General features: G+C 45.1%; 1 protein-coding gene across 2 annotated transcripts in view; it reads left to right on the top strand.

Annotated features, from left to right (window-relative positions):
* Positions 1–7,111: 7,111 nt before the first annotated feature.
* Positions 7,112–27,402, top strand: part of PLA2R1 (phospholipase A2 receptor 1) — a 134,605-nt gene continuing 114,314 nt past the window's right edge. For both annotated transcript variants that reach the window (XM_053597839.1, XM_053597838.1), the window contains exons 1-3: positions 7,112–7,387; positions 23,546–23,929; positions 26,608–26,781. In XM_053597839.1, coding sequence (XP_053453814.1) covers positions 7,276–7,387; positions 23,546–23,929; positions 26,608–26,781 — 670 coding nt within the window. In that variant the 5' untranslated portion in view covers positions 7,112–7,275. The remainder of the gene's footprint in view (positions 7,388–23,545; positions 23,930–26,607; positions 26,782–27,402) is intronic.

Below are 27,402 nucleotides of genomic sequence, written 5' to 3'. Positions count from 1 at the left end.
AATCATTAGTCGTTAGAAAAATACAAATTTAAACCACAATGAAATGCCACTACACTCCTATTAGAATGGCTACAATTCAAAAGACCAACCATACCACATGTTGAAGACAAATGTATTAGCTTCCTAGCTCACCTAACAAAGTACACAAACAAGGTGGCTGAAACAACAGATATGTATTATCTCACAGTTGGGGAGGCCGGACATTTGAGATTGAGGTGTTGGCAGGACGGGTTCCTTCTGACAGGTGTGAGGGAGACTTGGCTTCTGGGGGGGGTTTGGCAATCTCTTGGCTTTCCTTGGCTTGTATACACATCACCCCACGCTCTGTCTTCATCTTCACCTGGTGCTCTCCCCACATGCATGTGTCTCTGTGTCTAAATTTCCCCTTTTTATAACGACACCATATTGGAACATGACTCACTCCAGGGATTTCGTCTTCACTTGGTCATCTGCAAAGATTCTGTTCCTACATAAGGTTACGTCCCAGGTGCTGACAGCTGGGACGTCATCTTTTGGGAGGATGCAATTCAATCCATAGCATCAAGGATGTGAAGGAACTAGAACTCCCATGACTGATGAGAATTTAAAAATGATGCAATTGCTTTGGAAAACAACTGGCAGTTTCCTAAACAGTTAAATATATAACTTCTTTGTGATCCAGTGGTTCCGCTCCTCTGTATTTACCCAAGAAAATTAAAGTGGTATGTCCATACAAGGATTTATACATGAATGTTCATAGCACCTTTATATATAATAACCCCCAAATGGAAATAAGACAATTATCCATCAACAGATGAATAAAATGTGATGCATCATACAATAACACAACTCAGCAATAAAGAATGAACCACTGATGAACAGGAAACTCAAACTAAGTATAAAATTCTAGAAATTGCCAACTAATCTACAGTGACAGAAAGCTGCTCAATAATTTACTCGGAGCTGGAGTGAGAAGGGTTCAAGGGAGAGCGTACCACGGAACACAGGAAACTTGCAGGAGTGGAAGGTATGTTCACCACCTTGATGATGGTAATGGTTCCATGGGTGTGAAAGTATACCAACAATTCTCAAATTATCTACTTTATATGTGCACAGTTTATTATTTGTCACTTATACCTCAAAAAGCTATCACAAAGGGCTTTTATCATTTTCTAATCCAGTGGGTATATGAACAATATATGAACATTTTTATTTAATCCATCAATCCTGGCTTCAAAAGCTGAGATTTCTGGCCCTATATTAATAAATTGCTCTTTTCTAGTATCAAATATAAATAAGGCCATTATGCAAAAATAAAACTATATATTGATTGATAAATATGATGTAGGAAAAACTTAAGTTATATTTATGGATTCCTGGTCACTTAACCATCCACATCTTCCCCTTTTGCAAAATCCACATATTTGACAACAGCATAATTCTCTCTCCAATTCTCCCTCACACCTCTCAGAAGGAACTCATCCTGCCATTTTTACTCAGAAAAAATGTTAAGCCATGGAAAAGCTACATAACATGTTTGAATGATTCCAATGAGAGTTAGCAATATACACGTAAAGCAAGCTTGCCAATTTCTTTCTTTCTTTTTTTTTTTTTTCAGATTAATATGAGGGTACAAATGTTTAGGTTACATTGTTTTCATTTCTAAGGTAAAGTTGGAGTTGGAGTTGCGCTCTTCACCCAGCGGGCGTGCTGAACATCTTAACATGGTGCTCATTAGGTAAGATCCTGCCAATCACCCTGCCCTCTTCCCTCCCCTCCCTTCTCCCTCCCTAGACTATACTTGTGTTTTTCTTCCTTGTGCACATGTAGTTGTTTATATATTGGTTTCATATTAGTGTTGAGTGCATAAGAAGCTTGCCAGTTTCTTAGTGCTCAATTGACTTAGCTTTGCAGATCTTCCTCTCGGAAAGCACTGAACTTTAATATTTAACCAGTTTAACTAGGAAAGGTAGGTGAAGACCTTTGTCTTTAAGTTTCTTTTGTCTTATTCCAATTATCTCCTCTACTCTGAGCCTTAGCATTTTTAATTGCTTAGAAATAAAACTTGACAAAGTCTCCAAACCCTCTGAGCACACAAGATGGGGCGAGTATGAATACACGGGGCTCTTTGTCCCTGACTTTCTGGATCAGGCTCCCTCCCTCAGACAGCTGCAGCTACACTACCAGGGGACCTGCTTGTGCCTGGTGTTTGCCTCACGTGATTTCTTACTTTACCATAACCCTGCAAGTAGGTTTTATTGCCCTACATATAAAGGAGGATCTGGCAAGAATATGTAATTTGACCCAGGGAACATGGCTCAGAGATAATGAAAGGAGGACTTGTCACCCACCTGTCCCAACCTGCTCTGTCTGCATCTTCTTTCTCCCCTGGTCTGCTGCTTCCAGATGCTAACACATCCACGACTCTGCTGCCATTTATTGGGAGATACTTGGGATGAAATCAAAAGATGCCAGCTCTTATGTTTTATTATTTTTACTTAAAAGGAGCATTGGTGATTACAAAAACTATCTTACACACTTTTCTGGTTCCTAAATGGAGGGTCTGAGTATTGGTGGATTTTGAAAATTCCCAGGTGACTCTGGTCAGAGTGAGAGCTGAGCACTAACTACTGGGCAAGCACAGGTTTCAGAAACTTAGCTGCGGGTAGACGTGTCTCAGCTGGGTGGCCTCTTTCCTTACAGACGTGTGCACCTGCTTCCTCGGCACATCCGCCACCAGGTTATGTACAGGACACGGAAGAGAAGGCATGAGGGTGAAGAAATGAAGCTCCTCTCACTGACAGGGGCAGAGAGACATGCTGTGCAGGCCCAGTCAAGACAGACGCTCAACTCAAACTTCTAAGTGAGTGGAACTTGCTTTCTGGCTAAGAACTGCACACTGGGAAAGCCATTAATTGAATTAAATTGATATAAATTGCTGCCTAGACTAAGGCGAAAAGCTAGTTCATTAATTCACTACTGAAATTGGCCCTTTGCCCAATGAATTTTTACTCCTTTTCACCTCTTACTACTCTAACCTCTGTGGGTGTTATTAGTTAAAATACCGCAATGCTGTTAAATCGCAACATAAAATGATATTTTGAACACATCCAGAAGTGTTTATTATAAATGGCTGGGAGGCAGCTGCTAAATATACATATTAAATAGCTTAGAAAATTCCTGTCTTATATAAACCAATATTCTCTTTTATCTACAGTACAGTTGCCTCTTAATGAGATCGCTTATTACATGTATTTAATGGGTAGCTCAGGGTAGGGTTTTAACAATGTCACTTAACCTCTTGCAGTGTCCTTATCAGAGTAAAGTGACTTCATTAATACACACTTCATGGCAGTGTGTATTATGTAATGGCCATAGTTACATTTCATAAGCATCCCCTACTTCCCAGGTTATGAGAACTTCCCATGCATTATGTTATGGGGGTAAATACTGTATTACCCAGTTTTACAGAAAAAAAAAAAATTTAAAACCTGAGGCTGGACAAAGTGTGATAACTTGACATAAGTCACAGAGCAGATTCCCAGCCAGACAGTCTGACCCCTTAACCACTGCTCTGTGAGCAGAACATGCGTCAAGCCCAACACACATCAGGTGCTCCGTAAATGGCAGCTATTCAGAAGAACTAAAGAGGGTGTCATATGGCTTTTCTCTCTACCTAGAAAGAAACCAAATCAATGCTCATTCTTTATTTGTCTGAAAGATATTTTTTGTTTTAAGTAATATCAATAATAAAAGCTACCTTTTAATAAGTATTCTCTATGCGTAAGTCACTGCGCGGTTTTTAAAGATATTAACTCATTTAATCTCCATAACAAACTAACAAGATAGGCATTATTATTATGATTCTTATTGAACCTAAAGCAACTTACCCAAACTACACAACTAGTGAGTGACAAAACCAAGATTGGAAACTGGCAGCCTGGCCCCAGAGCCCTCCCCACCTGCCACACTTGTTCACCTGCGGTCATGGCGTTGAGCCAGTGAGATCTCACCACCAGCAACAGCTTTTCCCTTGCCAACATCTGCCCCCTTATATAGGCAACATGTTGGCCAGGTAGCATTAATCTATATGAAGCACAGTGTCCGCCTTCTCCCTGACTAGATCTGTGCTGGGGAACACTGTTAAGAGAACACATAAGCCACCATAAAGTCATTGGTCCTGAGCCACATCTGGACCCCTGGTGACTCCAAGATGTCCAGCTATATCTCCCCCGTGGCTCTGTCTGCTGCTCCATGTTGGGGCCAACCTCACCCATCCTCCCCAACTCCAGCTCTCCCTACCTCTCAGCAGACGAACTCCCCTGCTACTTTTCAGAAAAACAAGAGGCTAGCAGAGGAGAGAACTCACATCTTCACCTGCAGCTTACAGTCTTACCTTTGCCTACACTATTACTTCCTTCATTCCAACTTTATGAGAGGCATCACCTTCCTTTCTATAGTGAATCCCTTTACTTCTTGTTCTGGAAGCTTCTGCTTTCACAAAGACCTTACTCTAAGAATTTCCAGGAATATCTTTGACTTCTCTTTCCCTGCTAGGTTCTTCCATCCAGCACTCAGACACGCTCAAGTCTTTCATCTAAAAACAGCATAATAATGACTACAAGCACAACAACATTCTATGTTCCTAACCTGTTCCGATTTTGATACCCATAGACATCACCCTTCATCCCCAACCATATAGCCCATGCAGCCGTGTGCCTTCTCCCTAAACTTTGCCTAGCATTTGCCCAGCCTCAAAAGCTCATAACCATTAGGAGCACTCCCCCAACATCATAACTTACCTCTTTTTCCCAAAATTCACTGCACATTCTTTTTTTTCACTATGTTGCCCTCGATAGAGTGTCGTGACATCACACTGCTCTCACAACAACCTCAAACTCTTGGGCTTAAACAATTCTCTTGCCTCAGCCTCCCAAGTAGCTCGGACTACAGGTGCCCACCACAATGCCTAGCTATTTTGTTGTTGTTGTTGTCGTCATTGTTGTTTAGCAGGCCCTGGCTGGGTTTGAACCCACTAGCCCTGGTGCATGTGGCCGGCACCTTAACCACTGAGCTACAGGCACTGAGCCACAACCGCACATTCTTGTCCTTAAGTCCTGCAACCTCTTCAGAGCATATGAAGCTGTTGATTGTTCTCACTTTGAAATACTCTCCCCCTAGCTTCCCGAGCACCACACTCCCTACCCACCTCTCCTGCCTCTCTAACTCCGTCTCGCTGTGCTTCTACAGCTCACTGTCCCTTCTTAGATGTTGTTTCTTATGATTCTTTTCAGGCCTCTTCTCTTTCTTCTCAACTACAACTCTCAGGTAATTACATGTAATCCCATGGATTTTACCAACGACAGATAACTTCCAAATATATGCTCCCAGCCCATCTGACTTTGATACCCAGATATGTAACTGCCCCCTGGATATCTCTACCTGGATATCCCCTAAGCCTTTCAGCCTATCCCAAACTGAAATCCTCCTCCTTCATGTCCACTCCTGCCCCTCTGGGTCTCTTTCCCCTTTACTCTCACTGTCCCATAACTCACCAGGGGTTAACAGCACTGTCATACTTTAGGACTTAACTATGCCTCATGGATTGCACTTGCCAGCCACAAAGGAAACCAGCCCACTCAGGTAGGGCTGAATCTTGGACTGGGGGATATTCCCAAAGCAATGTAGTTCTGAGGCCACAGGAGGGAAAGATACATAGTTTGCTCTGGTCTATATACCTGCAAGTCTGCCATGCGGAGCAGACTTTTCTGCATGTCTTCAAGCAGGGGTGCTGATTTCAACACAACAGGACTACATTCAAACATTGGAACCTCTCACTCCAGCCCCCTCTGCAGCAGGCTTCTCCCAGCTACTCCCCTGTGCCCTCCCGCCAGAGGGTGGGAGCAACCTGACAGAGCTTCACCTTTTGCCATGCGCCTGCCACTTCCGGTCCCAGGGCTCCTCAGAGGCAAGGCCTGGCTTCATGCCTGCAGCTCACCACCAGGCAGGAGAAGCCAGCGGAGTTAATGACCCTAGGATTTCCCTAACCAACAGGGACTCTGCATCTATGGATAAATGAGCCTCCCGCAGGCCTGAGCGCCCTGTGCTACAGCAGTGGCCAAGGCAATCACTTTCCCTTCTCCATTTCTCTCTGACCTTCAGCCTGGCTCCCTGCTGGGCATCCCCTCCCAGGCTCTGCCTTCCGGAGGACAAGGCTAAGACAGTGCTGCCTGGAAATGTTGGTCTGAGATTGGCTAAGAAGTTGCTGAGAAAGTCAGAGTCCTCTAAGTTTCCACCATCTTTCTCTTTCTTTTTTGTTAAGTTCCTTTTTGCTTTTTTCCCCTCTTCTCGTGTTTCAGTGACTAACATCAAGGTTCTGTTTAGGAAAGGTCTTACATTAACCTGTTCTCAGAATGCTTCCAGCGTTCTGGTTATTTGAAGGACTGAGGTCAGAAGGACTAATTCTAATCAGGGTTGTCCTGGTTCCTACATTAGGGAGTAATTTTTGCTGGATTAAGGAGTAAGGAGTAACCTAGCTCAAATCACGTCGGTCTTTCTGGGCGGGTTTTCTGAGCTGCAAACTGGGACTGTAGTGGCCCAGTCTGTATGGGGAAATCAAAGGAGATGATGGGGGAGATTTTCTTTTTTTAAAGGAGATCAACAACAGAAGAACCTTAGGGTTACTAGGAGCAGGAGGGTGGAGACCAAAGCACGGCCCTTCAGGGGTCTCCAGCGCTCCACACGCCCCATGAGGCTGGCGAGCTGTCTCACCGCGGATTCCCGGAGCGGCTCGGTTTACTCTAAACAGACTGGGGCCAAATCCGCGGTGTTTGTTTACTGGAATCCTGGTGATTTGCAAACTCCAGCTGTCAGACTTCCTGTCCGGAGGAGGTTCTCAACTCGCAGCTCTGCTCTAACTCCCTTCAGCCTTCACCAGCCCCAAGAGAGCCGAGCTGGGAGCAGGGCTAAGCGGGAGGAGCAAGGAGCGTCCCCCGACAGCCGCACCCCTCCTCTCCCCACCCTAAAGGCAGGAATTTCTGGGATGGGCAGACGGTCCACCCCCTCTTCCTCCTCCTCCCCAAGATGGAGTGGTGGGGCGGGGAAAACCTCCAGGACTTTGCCATCTCCCAGCCCGAGCCCCGACAGGGGTGACGAGCTAGGTCTTGGGGCCCAGGGGTGGGGTGGAGCGCGGAGGAGGCCGCAGCCCGCCCCCGCGCCCCAGGGCCAGGCGCTCTGAGAGCCGCTCCGGTCCCCTAGGGTGCGACCAGGGGAGCCCAGCGAGCCCAGTGGTTAGCGATGCTGCCGCGGTCACTGCTGCCGCCGCTGCTGCTACTGCTTGGGGCGCCGCGGGGCAGTTCCGAGGGCGCGGGGGCGACGCCCATCCCTGAGTGGGCTCTCGAGTGGCAGGGTGAGTGTCCCCAGGGCTGTGGGACCAGATCCGCACGTTGGGGGTAGTGGGAGGGGGGTGATCGAGGGAGAGGTCGAAGGAGGGACGCCAGGGGCAAAGGCAGGGGCTGGCCAGAGAGGCGGGGTTCGTGCAGCCGCCGGTGCCCGCAGTCCGACCCCCTGTTCTCTCGGCCCTGCTGCGGCTGCAGCGCGGCGCATCCTCCAGCTGCTGGAGGGGCGCGGCCAGGGGCGGGGCTCGGTTTCCGGGCAGCTCGGCTCGGCTCTGGACGAGTCTCCGGCTACCCGCAAAAGACCGGTATAGGAGGGTAAAAGTTTCAAAATGGAAACTTTCAGAGAGTTGTTTCTTTGGGAAGATGCGGTCTTGGATAAATGACGGCAAAAAGATGGCTCACTGCGCCCCCTTCCAAAGCCAGGGCGCGGGGTGGGGTGCGCGCCGCACCTGCCGAGTGGCTAGCCCCCTCCGGGGGACTTCTTCTTGGTTAACACCTCTCACATCCGGTGAGAAAGGGCAGGGGCAGGAGCCCCTGAGGCCGGCTGAGCTGTGTGAGCTGGATGACCCTCTTTGCTCCTTGGTTTCTCTCAGCAGAAAAAATGGTGTCGGTAGTACTCATGCGACCGCGAAGAACTGGGTTATCCCCTGAAACACGCACGTGTGCAAACGGGTCCATTCCGCAAACTTTCACTGGGTCCTCCTAGACTCCGTAAGACTCAGAAGGCCGTGTAGACAGACCTGCAGCGAGTCGCAGGGGCCCCCATTCCGGCATCGGCCGCTGCGGGCAGAGGAGCCCACGTCCAGGAGCGAAAGTCCGGGCGTGCGGGGGTAGGGGGGCGGTTCAGTCAAGGAGATGGAGCGGTCCGCGGCCTCTCTCTCAGCCCTTTGGGATAAGTTGGGAGAGAGAGGGTAAAACAAAGTGTGATCAATACCTGTGTTCATGCTTTTCCTCCTCAACATAATGTGTACACACTTTTGAAATAGTCTTTTCTGGACTGCCTTTCCCAGCACTCCTGGGAGCTTTATTAGGGCGGGTGGAACAAGACCATTCTTGAGCAAAGGTCAGAGAGATGCTGTTACCTTTCTGGTCCGCTTGGCGAACACTGTTCTGGTGAATGCACGTTTGGCTCCTAGTGTGGGCCATCACCACCAGGGGTTTACCGTGCGGTGGTTATTCTTTAATGTTTCCAAGTGTGGGTTCTGCCAGGGCACTAGGTGGTAGAACAGGGCTGCAGGCGGAAGGACAGAAGCTGGACTGGGCCACGCAGAGTGTGTGCTGGTGATCCTCCGAGCCACAGGCTAATCCCTTCTATATGTAGCAGACCCAAATCCAGGCCGGAGATAGAACCTAATCAGTGCCTTCTTTATAGTAGTCAAGGACACTCTGAAATTAGAACCATCTACTACCCCTTGTAGCCTCTAGGTGCAGTTTGCAAATTTGAAGGGGTTGACAGTTGGCATAGAGAGTTTTCAGATGTGAATACACTGCTACTGATGTTCTAAAGGGGACAGAGATAACGTGCCCCAATCCTCATGCTGCCTCCCCTCCCAGTCACCCACCTCAATGGAATTTAAAGTATAATCTGGACACGTTTGAAATCAAGTTTTTCTTGTCTATACAAAGATGAAAAAACCAAATCTTAGCATTCAAAAGGACTCCTGGCACTGTCTATCTAAATCACCCATTCCACAGATATGGAAGCTGAGGCATTTTGTAGTTAGCCATGCTTCAGGGTCCCTTAGTTTACTGCTGAGTTCACTGTCCCACACTGACTTACATTTAGCCTTGATTAATATCCACAGAGAAACAGGGAGAAAAATACAATAACTATCAATACAATAACTATCTTTCATTTCCTATCCACTAATAATGGACATATAATAATGCACTTTAGATTATATATACAGTATCTTTCATCTGAATTGTTTGATATGTATTGTTTTATATATATCATTAATAGATCTGATATAACCATACCAGCATTGGGAGGCAGATGGCAGATTGTATTGTACTGACTTTTCAATCACTTACCAATAACGTTATATTCAAAAATCAGTTGGTACAGTAGTTAAGTTCATGGGCTTTCGAGCCAGACTGTCTGAGTCTGAATCTTGACTGTGACATTTACCAGTTGTGTGACCCTGGGTAAGTTACTTAACCTCTCAGTGCCCCAGTTTCCTCATCTGTAAAAATGGAGCTAATAATAATACTTATCCAAGCTTGTCCCTGTGTTGCCCTATTGCCACAGCGTCCTATTCCCCTGGTCAATCCAGACCATTTTGACAGGTTGGCTCCCTGTGACCATTATTTACTGCCCCCTTCACAGTGCTGTGCTTGGAAGGTCTGAATCCTGTCCCCTACCTCTAGCTTGCTCTACCAAGGAGCCTCATTGTGGTTTGTTTTCCCTAATTTAGAATCTGAGCTCCTCTTCTAACAGGTGACCAGATGTGATCACATCACTCACTCAAGTACTCCAGGTACTAGGAAGGCAGAGGGAGGATGAGGGAGGGGAAAGGTGGATATAGTTTTTGCTAAAGGAAATGAACTGGAGGAGACACATGAAAGGGTTTTGAAGCTACCTTGTAGCTAAAAACCACATATGTGAAATGCCCCCCCCGGCCCCCCCATATAGTAGAAGAGTTTCTTCCTGCACTGCCTGGTTTCTCAGAAGCAGGAGTGGAGAGTGGCCAAAGCTGTATCATCCTTGGGAACTGTCAGGGCCTGGCTCTTCTGAATAATCAGTGACAAAGGGAAGGGAGGGTGCTGATGAGCGTGAGGTCAATGTGCTTGACCTTGGGGTCCCATCTGGAGAGAAGAGAGTGAATTGAGGAAGGGAGTAAGTAGGTGGCAGCTCTTGACATTCAGTACCTGTGGAAAGAGGGTGAGGGGCTGGAGGCCTCTGTTGTTCATTCGCTGTTTGTCAAGTGCTATGTGCTTTATTTCGCTATCTTAGTTTGGGCTCATCCAAAAGCAGTCCTAGAGACATGTGTTTATTGGGGTGCAAGTAGTCTGTTTAGGGAGCGATTCTAGAAAGCACAGCAAGGAAGTGGAGAATGAGGCAGGGATGGGAAGAAAGCTACCATGGGCAGCTGGGTCTCAGTTTCATGGAGGGCCCTCTGAGGGACAGTATAGAGCTCAGTGGACCTACCAAGGGGCAGGGAGCTGAGGTGTTTACCACCAGCTCATACTGCTCATTGACCGAGGGTCACTCCTGGGCATTCATCCCCTGGTGCGTCTGGACTGCCTGAAACGCTCTCAGGCCAAGAGACACAGAAAGTGAGTCAGAGTGCACGGGAACTGTCTGCAAGTGAGTAAGCTCCAGGTGAGGGGGTGTGAGCAGGGAACCAACAGAATCTGCTACTCGCCCCAAGATCGAGGAGATAAAAACATGAGCAGGATGTGACCATGTCCCTAAGAAGCTGAGAGTCCAGAGACAGGTACAGAAATGCAAACCATGACAGAAGAGTGCAGGAGGTGTTTTGATAACCAGGAATGAGCTAAGCAGTAAAGGCATGCAGAAGAGGCCAGGGGAGCCAGGGACTCACAAAAGGGAGTTGGTTTTGCTAGAGGTTAAGTAGGTAGTTGCCATTTAGGAACTAGGAGAGAAGCCACAGTTCATATGCAAAGGCATAGAATCATGTTGAACAGCAGTAAAAGTTCTGTGAGCTGAAGGTTCCCATGTGGGCTCTTTTGAATGCAGGGAAGAGGCTGTTAGAGGCTGCCCAGGCAAATGCGGAGCTGGTTATAATGGTCCCAGGATGTCAAGGGGACCCAAAGACAGGTTCTTCTGCTCAGCCAGGACCCCCGGGAACAGGAACTGGCACTGTAAGCAAGAAGCCGCTGTCTGTTTCTCTCCCTCTGGAGCTGCGTGGGGCTCTGCTTGGCTCTCCTTTCTGTTGACTAGTTTCTTCTGCTTCCACTTGTAGGACCTTTTATGTGTAGCTCCCACAGCTTCCTGGCAAGGGTCTTAATCTCCTAGGACAGAAGTCTGGTTTCACTCTTCACAACATGCTGGCTAGTCTTTGTGCTCTGTCCTTGAATCAAAGGTCTTCCCATGACTAATCAGCCATGATAGGGAATATGAGGAGTGCACAGGGGTGCTGCCTCGTCAGGGGATGCAGATGGGGTAGACCTCCAGAGCATGGTCACACGCCGTCTCCGTCAGGGGCTGCAGATGGGGTAGACCTCCAGACTATGGGAACACGCTGTTCCGTCAGGGGCTACAGATGGGGTGGACCTCCAAAGCATGGTCACACGCCATCTTGTCAGGGGCTACAGATGGGGTGGACCTCCAGAGCATGGTCACACACCATCTCCGTCAGGGGCTACAGATGGGGTGGACCTCCAGAGCATGGTCACATGCCCTCTTGTCAGGGGCTACAGATGGGGTGGACCTCCAAAGCATGGTCACACGCCATCTTGTCAGGGGCTACAGATGGGGTGGACCTCCAGAGCATGGTCACACGCCATCTCCGTCAGGGGCTACAGATGGGGTGGACCTCCAGAGCATGGTCACACGCTGTCTCCTCAGGGGCTGCACCTGGGGTGGACCTCCAGAGCATGGTCACATGCAGGAAGAGAAGCTGTACTAGGAAGCATGGGAGAGATGAGGGAGTGAAGAGTTTGGTTAGAGGCCCTCTGCTTCTGGAAACAAGTCTGACTGAGTAAACTGGTTATTGCTGAGAATGGCCTTATGGGTTTGGAGAAAGGGAAGTAGGTCACACTTACAAGTTTAGAAATGCCATGGTCAGTCTGAGACTTAAAGAGAGTAATTCTGGAGGGCAGCATTTGGATGATTAAAGCTGAGCTCAGTCCATCCCGATAGAAAGACTAAGGAAGAAAATGTTTGGATTCAAGAAATAGAGTTTAAAAAGAAGAAAATTAAAAAATTGTAGACTTAGTGAAAAATAGGAGATGGGAGAAGTTGCACAGAAGGAGGGGGAGTAGTAATGAAAATCCCAAGTTTTGGAGATAGATCCATTGTTGGTTGGTAATGACCAAATCCAAGACGTGGTTGTAGGAGTGGTCGCCAGAGTAGAGAAGAAGCAGAAGGAAGGTCCTTGCAGTAGAGGAGGTCGAGGAACCAAGTGTCCAGAGCAGAGACAGAGCTGGAGTAAAGAATTCAGTACTCTTTTGTCAGTGAGCCATGAAAAATAACTACATTTTAGGCTGGGCCCAGTAACTCACCCCTGTAATCCTAGCCCTCTGGGAGGCGGAGGCAGGAGGATTGCTTGAGACCAGGAGTTTGAGATTACAGTGAACTGTGATGATGTCACTGCACCCTAGCCCTGGACACAGAGCAAGACCCCATCTCACACACAAACAAGAAAGAAAGAAAAGAAAGAGGTACATCTTACATCAGAAGCCGCAGGGCAGATGCCCACTTACATACAACTGAAACATAGTTTCATTTAAAAATACCATATCTGGGCGGCGCCTGTGGCTCAGTGTGTAGGGCGCCAGCCCCATATGCCGAGGGTGGCGGGTTCAAACCCAGCCCCGGCCAAACTGCAACAACAAAAAAAAAAAATAGCCGGGCATTGTGGCGGGCGCCTGTAGTCCCAGCTGCTCGGGAGGCTGAGGCAAGAGAATCGCGTAAGCCCAAGAGTTAGAGGTTGCTGTGAGCCGTGTGACGCCACGGCACTCTACCCGAGGGCGGTACAGTGAGACTCTGTCTCTACAAAAAAAAAAAAAAAATACCTTATCTAATGGGACATGCTGCTACATTTCCACTGTGTTCCATTCTGTTTTGTTTTGTCATGCTGATCATGACACACTAAATTGATTTTTACGACCATGAAGGGTCCACAGCCTGCAGTGGAGAAGTGCACAGCCAGGGTGTTGGACATTGGTGTGAAAGTTAAAGGCTGTGGCGTGGAGAGGATAGCAGGGAGCCTGCCTGTATCAAAGCCATGGTGAATGTGGCCCACTGTCATGAGCCCCAGTGACAAGGAAGGGAGAGTGTCACCTGGGAGAGGTTCTAAAAGAGGGTGAGGAGAACCACCCCTTGGAGGCAGCAGTGAGGAGGAGTGTGGCTCTAGACTTTCCCCATAGCTTCCCTTTCTAATACAAAAGTCAAAACGCCGTCTCTACTGCTCCCAGTGGTTTCCAGCATCTGGACAGTGGTTACTCCATGCTGTTCTACATACATTAACGCATACCGTCCTCTTCACAACGACGCAGGCAATATCAATACCTACCCTTCTTTTGCAGATGGAGAAATGTTAGGTAATTAGCTTCTACTGGAGAGTGTAGCATGGGGATTCGAACCAGGCACTCAGCTCTAATGCAAAGGATCCCCCGGTAGGCATGAGAGCCCGTGGCATAGTTCATTCTATCACGTGGTTTGAGTTTCAGCAGGAGGAAGGAGAGGTCAGCCTCTTGCTATCTGCAACCCCTTCCTTTCCAGACTTCTCCTTCCACAGGGGGGAGAGGATATTTTCATAAAACAGAAATGTCCAAAGCCATTGTTTTGTTTATTGTTCTAGGTAATGGGCCTTTCTCCTAATCTGGAGATCTGGAATTTAATTATTTTTATTTTTATTTATTTATTTATTTTTTTTTTTTTGTAGAGACAGAGTCTCACTGTACCGCCCTCGGGTAGAGTGCCGTGGCGTCACACGGCTCACAGCAACCTCTAACTCTTGGGCTTACGGGATTCTCTTGCCTCAGCCTCCCGAGCAGCTGGAACTACAGGCGCCCGCCACAACGCCCGGCTATTTTTTTGTTGCAGTTTGGCCGGGGCTGGGTTTGAACCCGCCACCCTCGGCATATGGGGCCAGCGCCCTACTCACTGAGCCACAGGCGCCGCCCAAGATCTGGAATTTAAGAAAAAGCATGATCAGTTTGCAGATCAGTTAGCCCCAAATCACTCCAGCCGTCTGGCTCCGTGTCCCATCGCAGGCTGTCATCCTTTCCTCCACCTCATTCTTTTCTCGTCCTGTCTGCTCTGACTGGCTCCTTCCCTGGCAAGGCAGTACAGAGTTTCACTTTTCTGGGTCCTTCTCATTCTTTCTCATTAAGCCTCTAACCTCTTTTCCTGTTGTGATACCACGCAGCGCAGTTCCAAGCCCAGGACAGGAAAGGTCAAGCCACACAGCTCAGTTGTCCCCTCAGCTTCCCTTCTCAACCTAACAATTCACCTTTTTTGTATCAGGTTTTCTGAAATGATTTGCGTTGTCTCTTCTGAACTCGTTCTTATCGTGGCAAATCCTCATACAATCTATCAAAGTAATATATTCGAGGCATTTATAGACCCTTCCCTCCATTTTCTTTAGAAATTATCCTTAAAAGCCTTTTAGGAGATGTTCCAATGCATAGCTAGGAACATAAATTATATTTTGAATTGATCAAAGTGAAAAGAAATACTATTGTTCATCAAAGAAACAAAACAGCACCTTACAAGTACTAGACTAAGTCATTCAGGGGAAAATGTGTTATAAAACTACTCAAGCAAAATGGAAAATTACGTTTAGAATTTCTCTAATTTGGGTTCTGTGACACAGAGCTAAACTAAAGAGAAAAGAGATTTCTGGTTTCATGTATGGTCACGTGACTTTTAATTTATGACACTTTCCACACCACTGTAGATCCAAAGAAATATGCTAATAAAAAAGTCATACTATTTCTGGCTTTTGGCATTCTGCTCTTGAGAACTTTTCTTTTCACTTATGAAAATGTAAACAGGAAATTCGAAATAATTATATTAACTGTAAATATTGTCTTATTTTGCTGCTCTTTGGCACCACACATGTTCAAAGACCTGCTTTCACCTTTATTAACATTTAAAAAGTAATCATCATGACTGAGGTAAACCTTATCTGGTAATCTTATGAGGCCAGTACAGGTATTAAACCCGTTCATTATTCAGACAGGGAAACCAAGACAGGGACTTTTCTAGCTTCAGGCAGTTCTGCCCTAAAAGAAGTGCTCGGTCATGTGCCGAGGTCTCTTTTCCGCCTCATTGTTCACAAACAGGGAGGGTTTCATGTAACCAGCGCAGTTGCACAGGGCCCCAAGCTCATGGGCATGTAACCAGCGCAGTTGCACAGGGCCCCAAGCTCATGGGCATGTAACCAGCGCAGTTGCATAGGGCCCCAAGCTCATGGGCATGTAACCAGCGCAGTTGCACAGGGCCCCAAGCTCATGGGCATGTAACCAGCGCAGTTGCACAGGGCCCCAAGCTCATGGGCATGTAACCAGCACAGTTGCACAGGGCCCCAAGCTCATGGGCATGTAACCAGCGCAGTTGCACAGGGCCCCAAGCTCATGGGCATGTAACCAGCACAGTTGCACAGGGCCCCAAGCTCATGGGCATGTAACCAGCGCAGTTGCACAGGGCCCCAAGCTCATGGGCATGTAACCAGCGCAGTTGCACAGGGCCCCAAGCTCATGGGCATGTAACCAGCACAGTTGCACAGGGCCCCAAGCTCATGGGCATGTAACCAGCGCCGTTGCACAGGGCCCCAAGCTCATGGGCATGTAACCAGCACAGTTGCACAGGGCCCCAAGCTTAGAGGGGCCTTCCACTTAGGGCTTAATGCTTTGCATTTTTGAGTCTTGATATTCTTAAAAGTTTTGATCTGTGAATTTGTGTGTTGTACATGATGGGACCGTGGAGCACCAGGTAGGGCTTGGAGCCTCAGTTCAAATTCAGTTCTACTTGTCCCTTCCTCACCTCCCAGAACTTTTTCTCAGGTGCCCCCACCTCACGCCTGCCCCACAATAACTGTTATCTTTTGCCTCACAGCCAACCAGGTTGCACTGAGGTTGGGGGCTGGAAGCCCGGGGTGTCTCAGGACATGGCAAGGAAACTGCAGTCCCCACTGGGCTGGCAGCACCACTGCACCTTCTGTGAGGACTGATTGGGACCCTATATCACCTGTCCCCAATCTGGGGACCAGGTTGCTCCCTGTGTGTTATGGCTCAAAGGTTGTAATCCCTTGGGGGCCCGTGGAAGGGGAGGTTGATTTGACTTACCTGTCTCTAGCCAGGGCCATACCTTTTCATTTTACCTAGACCCTGCAAATTATGTAGCCAGCCTAAGGAAGAAGGATGGGGATTGCTGTTGTAGGTCAAATTGTGTCCCCACAAACCCCTGTAAATTCCTGTGTTGAAGGCCTAATCCCCAACACCTCCAGATGAGACCTTTGGAGATGAGGATCTTTACAGAATTAAACAAGTTAAAAGGAGATGATTAGGGTAACACTACCCTATTATGACTGGTGTGCTCATAAGGGAAATGTTGACATAGAAATATGCATAGCAAGAACATGTGAAGAGACACAGGGACAAGACGGCCATCTAGAAGCCAAGGAGAGAGGCCTGGTGCCAACCGCCCCGCACAGCCTCAGAAGGAGCCAACCCTGCCATGTTAGACTCACACTTTCAGCCTCCAGACAGAGAAAATAAATTTCCACTATTTAAGCCAGTTTGTGGTATTTTGTTGTAGCCTAGCAAGCTAATATAGGGTCTAACAATATGTCTACCATTAAAACTTATTTTTGGTTTTTCAAAAATTTCTACCTTGCACTTTAGTAGATGTAATTCTAATTCTCAAAGCAGTTAAGATGGATAGCTCATCACTTCCAGAGTTGTTTTGGTTGATGGTAGAGTTGTTTTTTGTTTTTGTTTGTTTTGGTGACCCCGTCTGTGAATCATTTCCCCCAAGGCCTTAATATGCAGGCATCCGTAAGGGAAGCTTAGCAGTGTTCTGTCTTATCCGGTCATGCCAGAACTTGCTCTTTGTAACGAGGCTCCCTGGTGACTGAGATGGTATCTTTTCCACACAGTCTATAAGATAATAACAGCCACTGTGAATAATGTTTTTTACACCAGCAATGTCTGTGAGGTACTTACCGGTTAAATAAAAGCAAAATGATGGGGGAACAGACTAAAAGCTAAAAGGAAGAAACATATTCTCAACTCAGTTTACAAATTTTAGTGGTAAAACACAGAAATATAGCAAAGAACTTTGGGAAGATATAAGATTTTCTGCAATAGTCAGCTTGCTGAAATGAGGAGGGCTAGCAAGGAGGGGATAGGCATGGGCAGGAGGTGGCAAGAACACCAGGAAAGGTTATTCTTCTTCTTGGCTCAGGGATTAGTAACAGCAATTTGAAGCTGCACAAAACTGCAGCGGTGGAGTTGATTAAGCTGGTTTTCATTTTTCCCACAGGTGAGAAAGAGTATTGTGTGCCTTGTGGAACTTGGAGCGGTGGTTTGGGGAGATTAGAGAGAAAGGGGGAGAGAACACAAAAAAGATTTAGCAAGAGGGGTCCCACAGGCCTGTGGAGGTGGCGATTATCCAGGTTCAGAAGCTGCAGGGGAATGAACAAGGCTCAGTCAAGGACAATGCCAGGACAGGGAGAGAAAAGGACGTTCTGAGACAGGCTGAGTTTTTTTTTAAATATACTTAGGTAACTTTTTCATTAATTAATAGAAGGCAATTCACAGGTACCAGAAGGTTTCAGATCATGGAGGCACACTATAGCTCAGACAATTTGAGGTAAAATGCACATTTTCATGCAGAGAGGAGTAGAAAGGGCTGGCATATTTTTCATTTTGCTCTGCGGATCTGTTCTTTCAAGAACTATGCACATGCTGCTTGCTGCAAGCATGGGACATTCCTCACTTATTGGTTTGGAAAGTCATATTCAGAATCCAGATTTTCTGCATCACTCAGCCATGCACAGGACTTGATTCAGCAGCTTACAATATCCCTGCCTGCAACAGAGTAATCTTAGGAATGCTATCAGCTCTGAATTCATTGTTTGCCATATAAGCTAGACATAGCTAAACCCAAATTTGTGGAGCTGCAAAAGGTCGATACATCTCAGGAGAGAAGCTGCTCACTTTCAGACTGGTTACAGAGCAGAGATGCTCTCCCTTCTCTCTTCCTTCTGGACCATGGACCGGCTTAAACTGAAAGGAAATGGACAAATTCAAGAGATGCTGCAGGACAGGAAGTGGGTGAGCCCAGCCCTGGCTGTGTGGGTGGATGTTGTGGAAGAAATTTCAAACCCAGGGGACTGGAGTAGGAGATTGAAAGTGGATTGCAGCTTGCAAGCTGTGGCTTCCTAATAGCTTGTCTTAAACATTGCACTTGATGTGAACCATGCACTTGAACTTTTCCTTCCCGTTCCCTTAACAGAGGCCAACTTTTTTGTGTGTAGCTGGATCAGGTGACACCATCTTGATGCAATTTATTGAATACCCGAAAGTCTTTTGCTTGCTTAAAGTGCCACTGTACAAAGAGTATTTCCTTAGGAATTGTTTTATTATTTGTTTCAAGTATTTTTTATTGGAAATGCAGAAACTTTGGCAAGGCTTTACAGCTCAAGCCTTACCTTATTCATGTAACATTTCAAACCTTTATTCAGCCAGTTCTAAGAAAAGAGCTGTCTAAAGCAAAAGGGAGCACCAAAAAGACAGGTAGAGGTGACCAGAAGGGGTGCTGAAAGCCAAGTGCAGGGTGGTTTAAGACTCCCAACTCCTGGCAAAGTTGGATTGGTAGGCATCTGACAGGCATTGCAACTACCTTTTCCAGATTCCTCGCATTCTATGGGTCACCCAATCCTGTCATTTGTTCGCCCTTTGACATTTCTCTCGTCTACTTCTGACCATTTCCTCTTTCCCTTCGCATCATCACTGAACTGACACCTTCGGTCTCCCCTATCACAGCATAGGCTCCAGTCTCCAGTTCAGTCGTGTCCTGTCCCATCCCACCGAAATCAGAACTCTTCCAGGGCAGGAGCTTCATTATTTGTCTTCATTTGTCTCAGCACCTAAAACGTTGCTGAGCGCACAGTGGGCATCTGGTAAATGATTTTGTTGAGCGATTCGCCTGCCCAGTTCATCTTTTATACCACAGTTTGTCATGTCTTCTCCAGTTCCTAAAGATACCTTTTATCTGAAGATAATATGGACATTTTTGGATAAAATTCAAGTTATCTATAAAATAACCCCAAACTACCTCTTTCCAACTTCATATTCTACTGTCATTAAAATGTTGTGTATATCTAGGCGGTCTGCACAGCCTATTCACAGATAATCATTTTCATCGTCTTTGAGTTTGGGTACCCCTCCTCCGTGATCCTGGACACTCTTTGATGAGGACTGGCATCCAATATATCCCCATTGCTACAAATATTAGGTTCCTGGTAAGTATTTGTTCAATGAAAATGTCAGGTGGCAGAGGAAGGAGAGCGTTGGTTGATTTCTCTAGTCTTCTTGGCCAAAGTGACCCCTTCCGCCCCCAACTTCCACTCTGTTGTACTTGTATCTCGTATGTCAAATATATTTTGGCATTAATTATTATTGCATTTCTTCACATTTCAGTGATTCACAGGGAGAGCACAAGTTCCTTGCAGATAAGCACTGTGGCATATACATCCTTCTCTCTGCAGAATTTCCAACATAGGCCTTCCCGGGCATTCAGGAGATGTTTGTTGCTTGAAATTTCAAGTCTCTTATTCGAAAATGTTTAGCAACAATCTATAGTAGTTCATGTTCTTCTCTCTAGGTTATAAATGAATATATGCAAATAAAGCCACACCTAGGCTGAATATGGTCCTCACTGACTGTGTGGGAATAAAACTTCTAAGACAAAATGGATTTTGAAAAAGAAATTAATTACATAATCTTTACAGTCCCATTCAACTCTGAGCTTCGCAGCCCTAGTTTATGAGCAAAGTTAGTCTCCTCTACTACACCCATATTCCTCCCAGGGCTGTCCTGCTTTGTCCTTCCCAGGAAATGGCAAGCACATGTGTGCACGCACACTCCCCACCCAGAAAGGCTGATGACACTGGGAGTTCTGTCCACCTCACGTGTAACAGCAGTTAAGGATCCAGTCAAATGTCATAAATTTGTTCTGTTTTCTTTTTCTTGTTTGTTATATTGTGTTTTTAAGGGCTTATTTTAAGGGTGATTATATTTTCCTTTTTTTGGAACTGATAGAACTCCCTTTGTTTCATTGGCTAGGCAAATTGCCATGATTCCAGACCAAATAGATATAGTTTCAAAGGATAGGCATTTAAGCAAATAAGTCCTCTATCTTTAACACTTTATACAATGCCTATCACATAGCTGGTACCCAATGAATGCTTGTTGAATGAATGAATGAATGCTCCATATGCAGTCATGGAAGAAATACCCTGAACTTGAGTCCAATAGTCAGTCAAGAAAACACTCTTCTCCCACTCTTTTTTTTATTTTTTTTTATTGTTAAATCATGGCTGTGTACATTAGTGCAATCAAGGGGTACAATGTGCTGGTTTCCTATACAATCTGAAATATTTTCATCAAACTGTTTAATATAGCCTTCATGGCATTTTCTTAGTTATTGTATGTTGACATTTGTATTCTGCATTTAGTAAGTTTTACCTGTACTCCTTCTAAGATGCACGGTAGGTGTGGCCCCACCTCTCCTCCCACTCTTTAGAAGAGTACGTTTTATCTTACGGGGTCTGATTGGGTCTGAAATGATCTCCTCCTAAAAGGAACTAGAAGTAAAGAGCAAAACCACCCTCTTCCATGGATTTTTTTTTCTTTAAGAATGGAAATTAGCTTAAGTTAGTTCTAGTAAATCAGTCCTTTTTCTCCTCCTAAACTTATAATTATGAAGGGAGGTATAATAACATTTTTCTGCAAAGAGATTTAGTAATTCTGGCAGTACTTCATTAATCACTTAATCAGTGTTCAAGCAGAACTGATGTCCTTGACATATATAATCAATCTTGATTCCTCCCACATTTGATTTTCATCTCTTTTGAAATCCAACAACTACACACACTAAAGATTGGTGGCTTATTTTCACATTATAGTTTTGTTAGAGACATTATGTGCATATAATAACAATAAGAATATTGATGCCTACATTAAGTCTCCTCACAGTCTATTTGAAAACAATTGTTTTTCTCTTCAGTGAATTTATGGAGATTAACAGTGCTGGGATTAGATTCTATTATAACTTAATGCAAATGGGCTTGGGTCATTTTTTAGCTTAATATATTTAGAGGTATCATGTTTATTGTTATTGGTGGGCCACAGCTACTTTTTTATGGCACATTCTAGAGAACTTTCCAAAGCTACATCTTAAACGTAGCCGACATAGAAATGTAATCACATCCCCCAAAGTAAGCAGCATTAGCTGTGTCTAATATCTTCTGCTTTGGAAAGGTATTTTTATAATCACTGCTGTGACTACAGAATTCTGCCACACTTTTCCTCTTAACAATAAGTTAGAAAAACATTGCTTATTCACCCTAAATTTGAGATGTATCATTTCCACGTTCACTTATTCACAGGCTATCCATTCCCCCATCCACACGCTGCTTGTCAACATGATGTATTTTTCTCTTTCTTCTTAAAAAACAAAACAAAACCCTGCAGTATAGACTTTACAAGTAGGCAATGTAGAACAGCAACAGATGAAGACTGTTATTCATAACTGCACATGTGTTTGAACAAATGTGAGAAGGATTTTGTTATCTCGTTGTTTGAAGAGTACTTTTTTTATGAAAGGTGACTGCATAGTGTCTCAGGTTTGATTTTAAAAAATCTGCACCCACTGTGTCCTGCAGAAACTAAAGATAAGCTTCTGTGCTAAACCTGGGAGAAGTCTTTGAGGGATGCTCAGATTAGCATTCACCCAGATCTACAGCTGGATCTGTAGACCAAGAATCAGGAAGTCAGAGGAATAACAATGATAACAACTCACGTTTGCTGAGGTCTTCCCACTTCCGTGGTAGTGCATGGTGTGTTTTGAACAGGTTGTTTAATAGAATATCCTCAACATCCCTGTGAGTTCAGTATCATACATCTTCCCAGATCAAAAAGGAAAGACAAGGCTCTCAGAGATCAAGCAGTCTGTCTACAGTCACGCAGTCTGCCTGATTCCAGGGCTCTCAACCACTATCCAGGTGGTCTGCACACTTATCTTAGATGTAAAACTGAGGGCCGGTCAGTAAGTTGTGGAGATGGATAGGCTGGAACATATGTATAGGTAGAAGATGAACTACAGAACTGTTATAGTAAAATAATTATCCTTTAATAAAAAACTGATAGAACTCTGGGCTAGCTACAAAGTCATTAGTTAGCAGGTTACAACAGAAATTAAGGTTAACATTCCACCTAGGCATGAAAAGGTGGAAAGGAGAGTTGGAGAGAAGGTTAATTGTCAGAGTCCATATTGCATTGGCAAGAGGTGAATTTGATTTTGAATGAGTATTACTAATAACTATCCAGACATGGCCTTCATTAGGAAAACAAATTTCCTGATCTAAATGAAATCTCCCTAAAACCATTCATTTCCCCCACCCGACCCCCTTCTCTTCTGCTTTGATGGATGGTGATCAAAGCAATTCTCTGACAACCAAATCAACACCTTAAATATGTGGCTACAAGAAAGGATACCAATTATAAATGAAGTATACCTTCCATTAATACAGTAACAGTATTTTTAAATTATTTTTTATTAAATCATAACTTTATACATTGATGCATTTATGGGGTTCAGGGTACTGCTTGGATATACAATGTGAAATTCTAACATTGAACTAACACTTCCATCTCAATTATACTCATTACTTAATAACAGTATTTTTAAATGGTGTCTAAGTGATCATGGTTACTGTAAATCAATTCTCTTTGGCCTGATTAACTTTGGAGAAATAAAAAGAACTGTTACCAAATTGAAGCATTGTTCCCTCACACAATGCATGTAGAGGCTCATCCTGCATGATTCCAAACCTGCCGAAGTTCTCTGCCTGTCCCTGTCCCTGTTCTGCCCCAGCCACATGACACAACCGGCCCTAAATCCTGGCCATGTTAATGGAACCTGTTAGTGTCTCTTCAGAGTTCTGCAGAATAGACAGGAAGTAAACCAGGTGGCCTTTGTTCCCGTGTGGCCAATGGGATCTTAATCCGAGGTCTCCCATGAGCTCCAGTAAGTCCTTTCATGCTTCCCCCCAGACTCTTCGTTTTGTGGGAATCAAGCCCTTCAGGTGGACCCCTGCCCCCTCTCCCCCCATCAATTCCAGATCTATTGGAAATGACTGGAACCTGTGACATATCACAGCTTAGCCATACACACCGGGATCTTCCCAACGCTAGTGAATTATAAATGAAAATGTCTTCCTCATGTCTTATTTTTTCTGTTTCAGGTAAAGGAGTATTTATTATCCAAAGTGAGAGTCTCAAGAAATGCATTCGAACTGGTAAATCTGTACTGACCCTGGAGAGCTGCAAACAACCAGACAAGAACATGTTGTGGAAATGGGTCTCAAACCACCATCTCTACAACATAGGAGGCAGCGGTTGCCTGGGCCTGAATTTATCAAATCCGGAGCAACCGTTAAGCTTATATGAATGTGATTCCACCCAGGTCTCCTTGGGGTGGCGCTGTCATGGGAAGATGATCACGGGCCCGCTCCGGTATGTGGTCCAGGTGAAGGACGATGACACAGTGGTGGCCTCCTGGACGTATGTCCATAAGTGGATTTCCTATCTGTCAGGTGGTGGAGACATTTGTGAATATCTGCACAAAGGTAAAAATAATTTAAATCAAAGTACTCACAGAAAGGTATATTTTAAAAGTTTGCCCATAAGTAAAGATTTGTAAAGCATTATGTGAAAGAAGTGCACAGAGCCTGCGACATCGGGGACTTCTATAAACACATTTTAGTTGCTTCCTTGCTTATGGTAAAGGGTTACTGGAGTTTTGAAGTGGACATGCCAAATTCTGCTAAAGAAGAACTGCTCAGAATTTAAAGGTATTGGGAGAAAAAAACATTTCACTTTGGGAATTAATGGAAAAGAGGAAAAAGAACAAATGGACAAGAGGGAAAGAGGAAAGGAAGGTGGAAGGAAAAGATCTTTAAAGTGTAGACAGTTGTCAGGACAAAAGTGACAACTTTCCCTGCCACCTTTTTCTAGTACTGTAGGAATTCAGCTCCCCCTCCTCCCACCGTGGAGGTGTGTCTGCAGGGCCTCTGAAACACCTCCCCATGCCTAGTTGACATCTGTGTGATGGTCATGTCACAAGGCACTTGAAGAGAGGGGACAAACTACCCTGTTTCCCCGAAAATAAGACAGTGTCTTATTTTAAGGTGTGCTCCCAAAGATGCGCTAGGTCTTATTTTCAGGGGACGTCTTATCTTTCCTGTAAGTAGGTCTTATTTTCAGAGGATGTCTTATTTTTGGGGAAACAGGGTAACATCAGGGATTATGGGGTGTGTAGCAAGCATGGTAGTTGGGGGATTTTACTTTTTCAAAGTTCTTTCATTTTTGACATTTTTAAAGAAAAAGTAATAAAATAAAGAAAGTCACATAGTTAAATTCTGAAACCTCAGACCTGTCCCTCAGGGTTTGTTTGGTAGCTGTCTCCATCCATCCATCCATCCTTCCATCCATGTGTCCATCATACATTTGCCGGGCACTATTCATCAGGCACAGTGCTAGGCATCTGGTTTACAATGACCAGCAGGACAGGTGTGCCTCCCACCTGCCGTGCTGTGCAGAATTACAATAGAACCTTTGTAAGTTGACCACCCAAGGGATTCTAACAAACTGGTCAACATACAGAGGTGGTCATCATAAGGATCTAGATACTGTACTGACTTATAGATGTGCATATCCGGTCTATGAAAATTAGGTCAACTAAAGGAGGTTATTGATACAAGAAGGTAGTCAACTATAGAGGTTCTGCTCTGTGTCTTAATAAGAGCATATCGTCCTTAGGAGCAAGGAACTCCTAAGGCTCAAGGTAGGACTTTCTCCTCTAGCTAGAAGGAGTGAGTAAAAAGCCAAGAGCAGGACATTTTGAGTTCTTAGCAAGAAAGCAAGTGCTGCAAACCAGCACCCAGACTAATCTACAGTTCTAAGGAAGAACTTGGTATCTTGCTTTATGTTAACTTTTTAGCCGTATACCCACACTCACAGTGCATGCAGGGAAGACTCCAGGCAACATGTGCTTCTGAATAGAAGACAGGGGATTGAAACAGAAAGATGTGTCCTGAACTACCTCTGGTTGCTAAACGGCCCTAGCCACCAAGGTCAACAACATGTTGTGAGCTTGCTTAGTCCAGCCCCTGGAATTAAGGGAGAGGGGTGGATATCTCAACATCTGACCCTTTTGCCCCAGGACTTAGCGTCTTAACTGGAGGTGACCCTGATCCCTCTCCCCATCGAAAGCCGCAGCTAAGTCATGAAGAGCTTTCTGCTAAGGCCAAGAATGACTGAGAATTGTGATACTCTGAGACAGCAACCAGCAGGCCACCTCCGCAGGGTCCTCTCTCTCCAGGCCACATGGAAGCCTCACAGCCAGCTGTCTTCTTCACCTTGTAGACTGTTGGCCCCATTGCACCCCTAAGGTTTCTTTAAAAATGGAAATCTGATCATGTCACTTTCGTATTCAAAACCTGCCATTGACTTCCCACCACCCCCAGAGTAGAGGCCAAGGTCCATACACGGTGGAGAGACAGCCCGACAGCCCTTGGTGGGCAGACTCTCCAGCACATCCCTGAACCCTCTGAGTCCTTTACGCTCGTTGTTCCTTCCACCGGAACGAAGCTTTTTCCAAGACTTGCACCTTTATTTAACCCAGTGATTCAGAGACACCTTCCACTGCCCATCCCATCCAAAGCTGTGCCCGCTGCCCCATCAGACACTCACACACAGTCACTCTGTCTTATTGTCCTATTTTATTTTCTCTTCATGGGCACTTAGCACTACCCAAAATTATATGTTTATATATTTGCCTTCTCTGTCTTTCCTCACTAGAATGGAAGTCCCACATGAAGAAACTTTTGCTGGTTCATTCGTTGTAGACCCAGTGCTGGGTATATTAAACACCCAATAAATATTTATTGAATTAATAAATGCCTATGAAACTATTGAGTTTGAGATGCCAAAGGATGACTGGGAGATATTTTGAAGTAATATCTCTATTAAATTTTCCTTCTTATCCACCCATTGACATGAACGTTGCTCTGTATTGTAAGCAAAGAAGTAGATAGATGTCTAAGCAAACTGTGTGTGAGCACTTCCTCTGAGCCCTGCACTCAGCCTGGTATGTGAGGACCTGGGGGCTCAGTCTGGAATGGTAAAATACCTGCCCCTATGCGGGGTCATTTACCTAATGACCCAAAATGCATTAAATATATGGCAGTTTCCAAGACAAGGCTGACATTATACTTTACTGACTTGGTGAATTTCTTTCTCCTAGATTTGTATACAATCAAAGGAAATGCCCACGGGATGCCATGTGTGTTTCCCTTCCAGTACAACCATCAGTGGCATCACGAATGCACCCGAGAAGGCCGTGATGACGACTTACTGTGGTGTGCCACGACAAGCCGATACGAGAGAGATGAAAAGTGGGGATTTTGCCCAGATCCCAGTAAGAATAAATATAGTTTTCTCCATATGTCATGAATGAATCAAAGATGATTAGGAACTTTTCTGTATTTAAAGAAAAGCACTGGGATTGATCTATTGAAGTCTGAATAAGCACTCAGATGCTATTAATCCAGATTTTGATTTTGGTCTTGTTTTTGCCTTGAAAAGACAATTCTGGTGTATATTCTTTTTTTCTTTACATTCAAAAGATGTTAATTACCCATTCTTCATTAAGCTCAGTGCACAAGGATGCTTTAACCAGAATCAAATTATAATACTCTGTGATCTCATTAATTCCAGCTTCCCTGCAGGATACTTAAAAAAAACCCTGATTGCATATAAAGCCCAGTTATCCTTTCAATCCACTGCCTCTTATGAGCTGCCTTAATTTCTACACATCCAGGCTGCTTGTCTTGCCCATGGTCAAGTCTAGGCATCAGCTGGCCCAATGATGGTCTTTCTAAAGTCACAGTTGCCCTCATTATTTCTCAACAGTCTTTTCATCTTTACTCTTTTTCCTGCTACTCACTTTCTAGCTATAACCTCAAAATTTTTTTCTCTTCTTTTCTTGATTTCTTAGGTCTAGTGACAGCTGCATCGTTCTAATTTTTTTTCAGTTAGT

This window comes from Nycticebus coucang, chromosome 7, assembly GCF_027406575.1.
Source record: "Nycticebus coucang isolate mNycCou1 chromosome 7, mNycCou1.pri, whole genome shotgun sequence".
Classification (NCBI taxonomy): Eukaryota; Metazoa; Chordata; class Mammalia; order Primates; family Lorisidae; genus Nycticebus; species Nycticebus coucang.
Note: the sequence above shows the minus strand (reverse complement) of the source record. Positions and strands in the feature narration are given on the sequence as shown.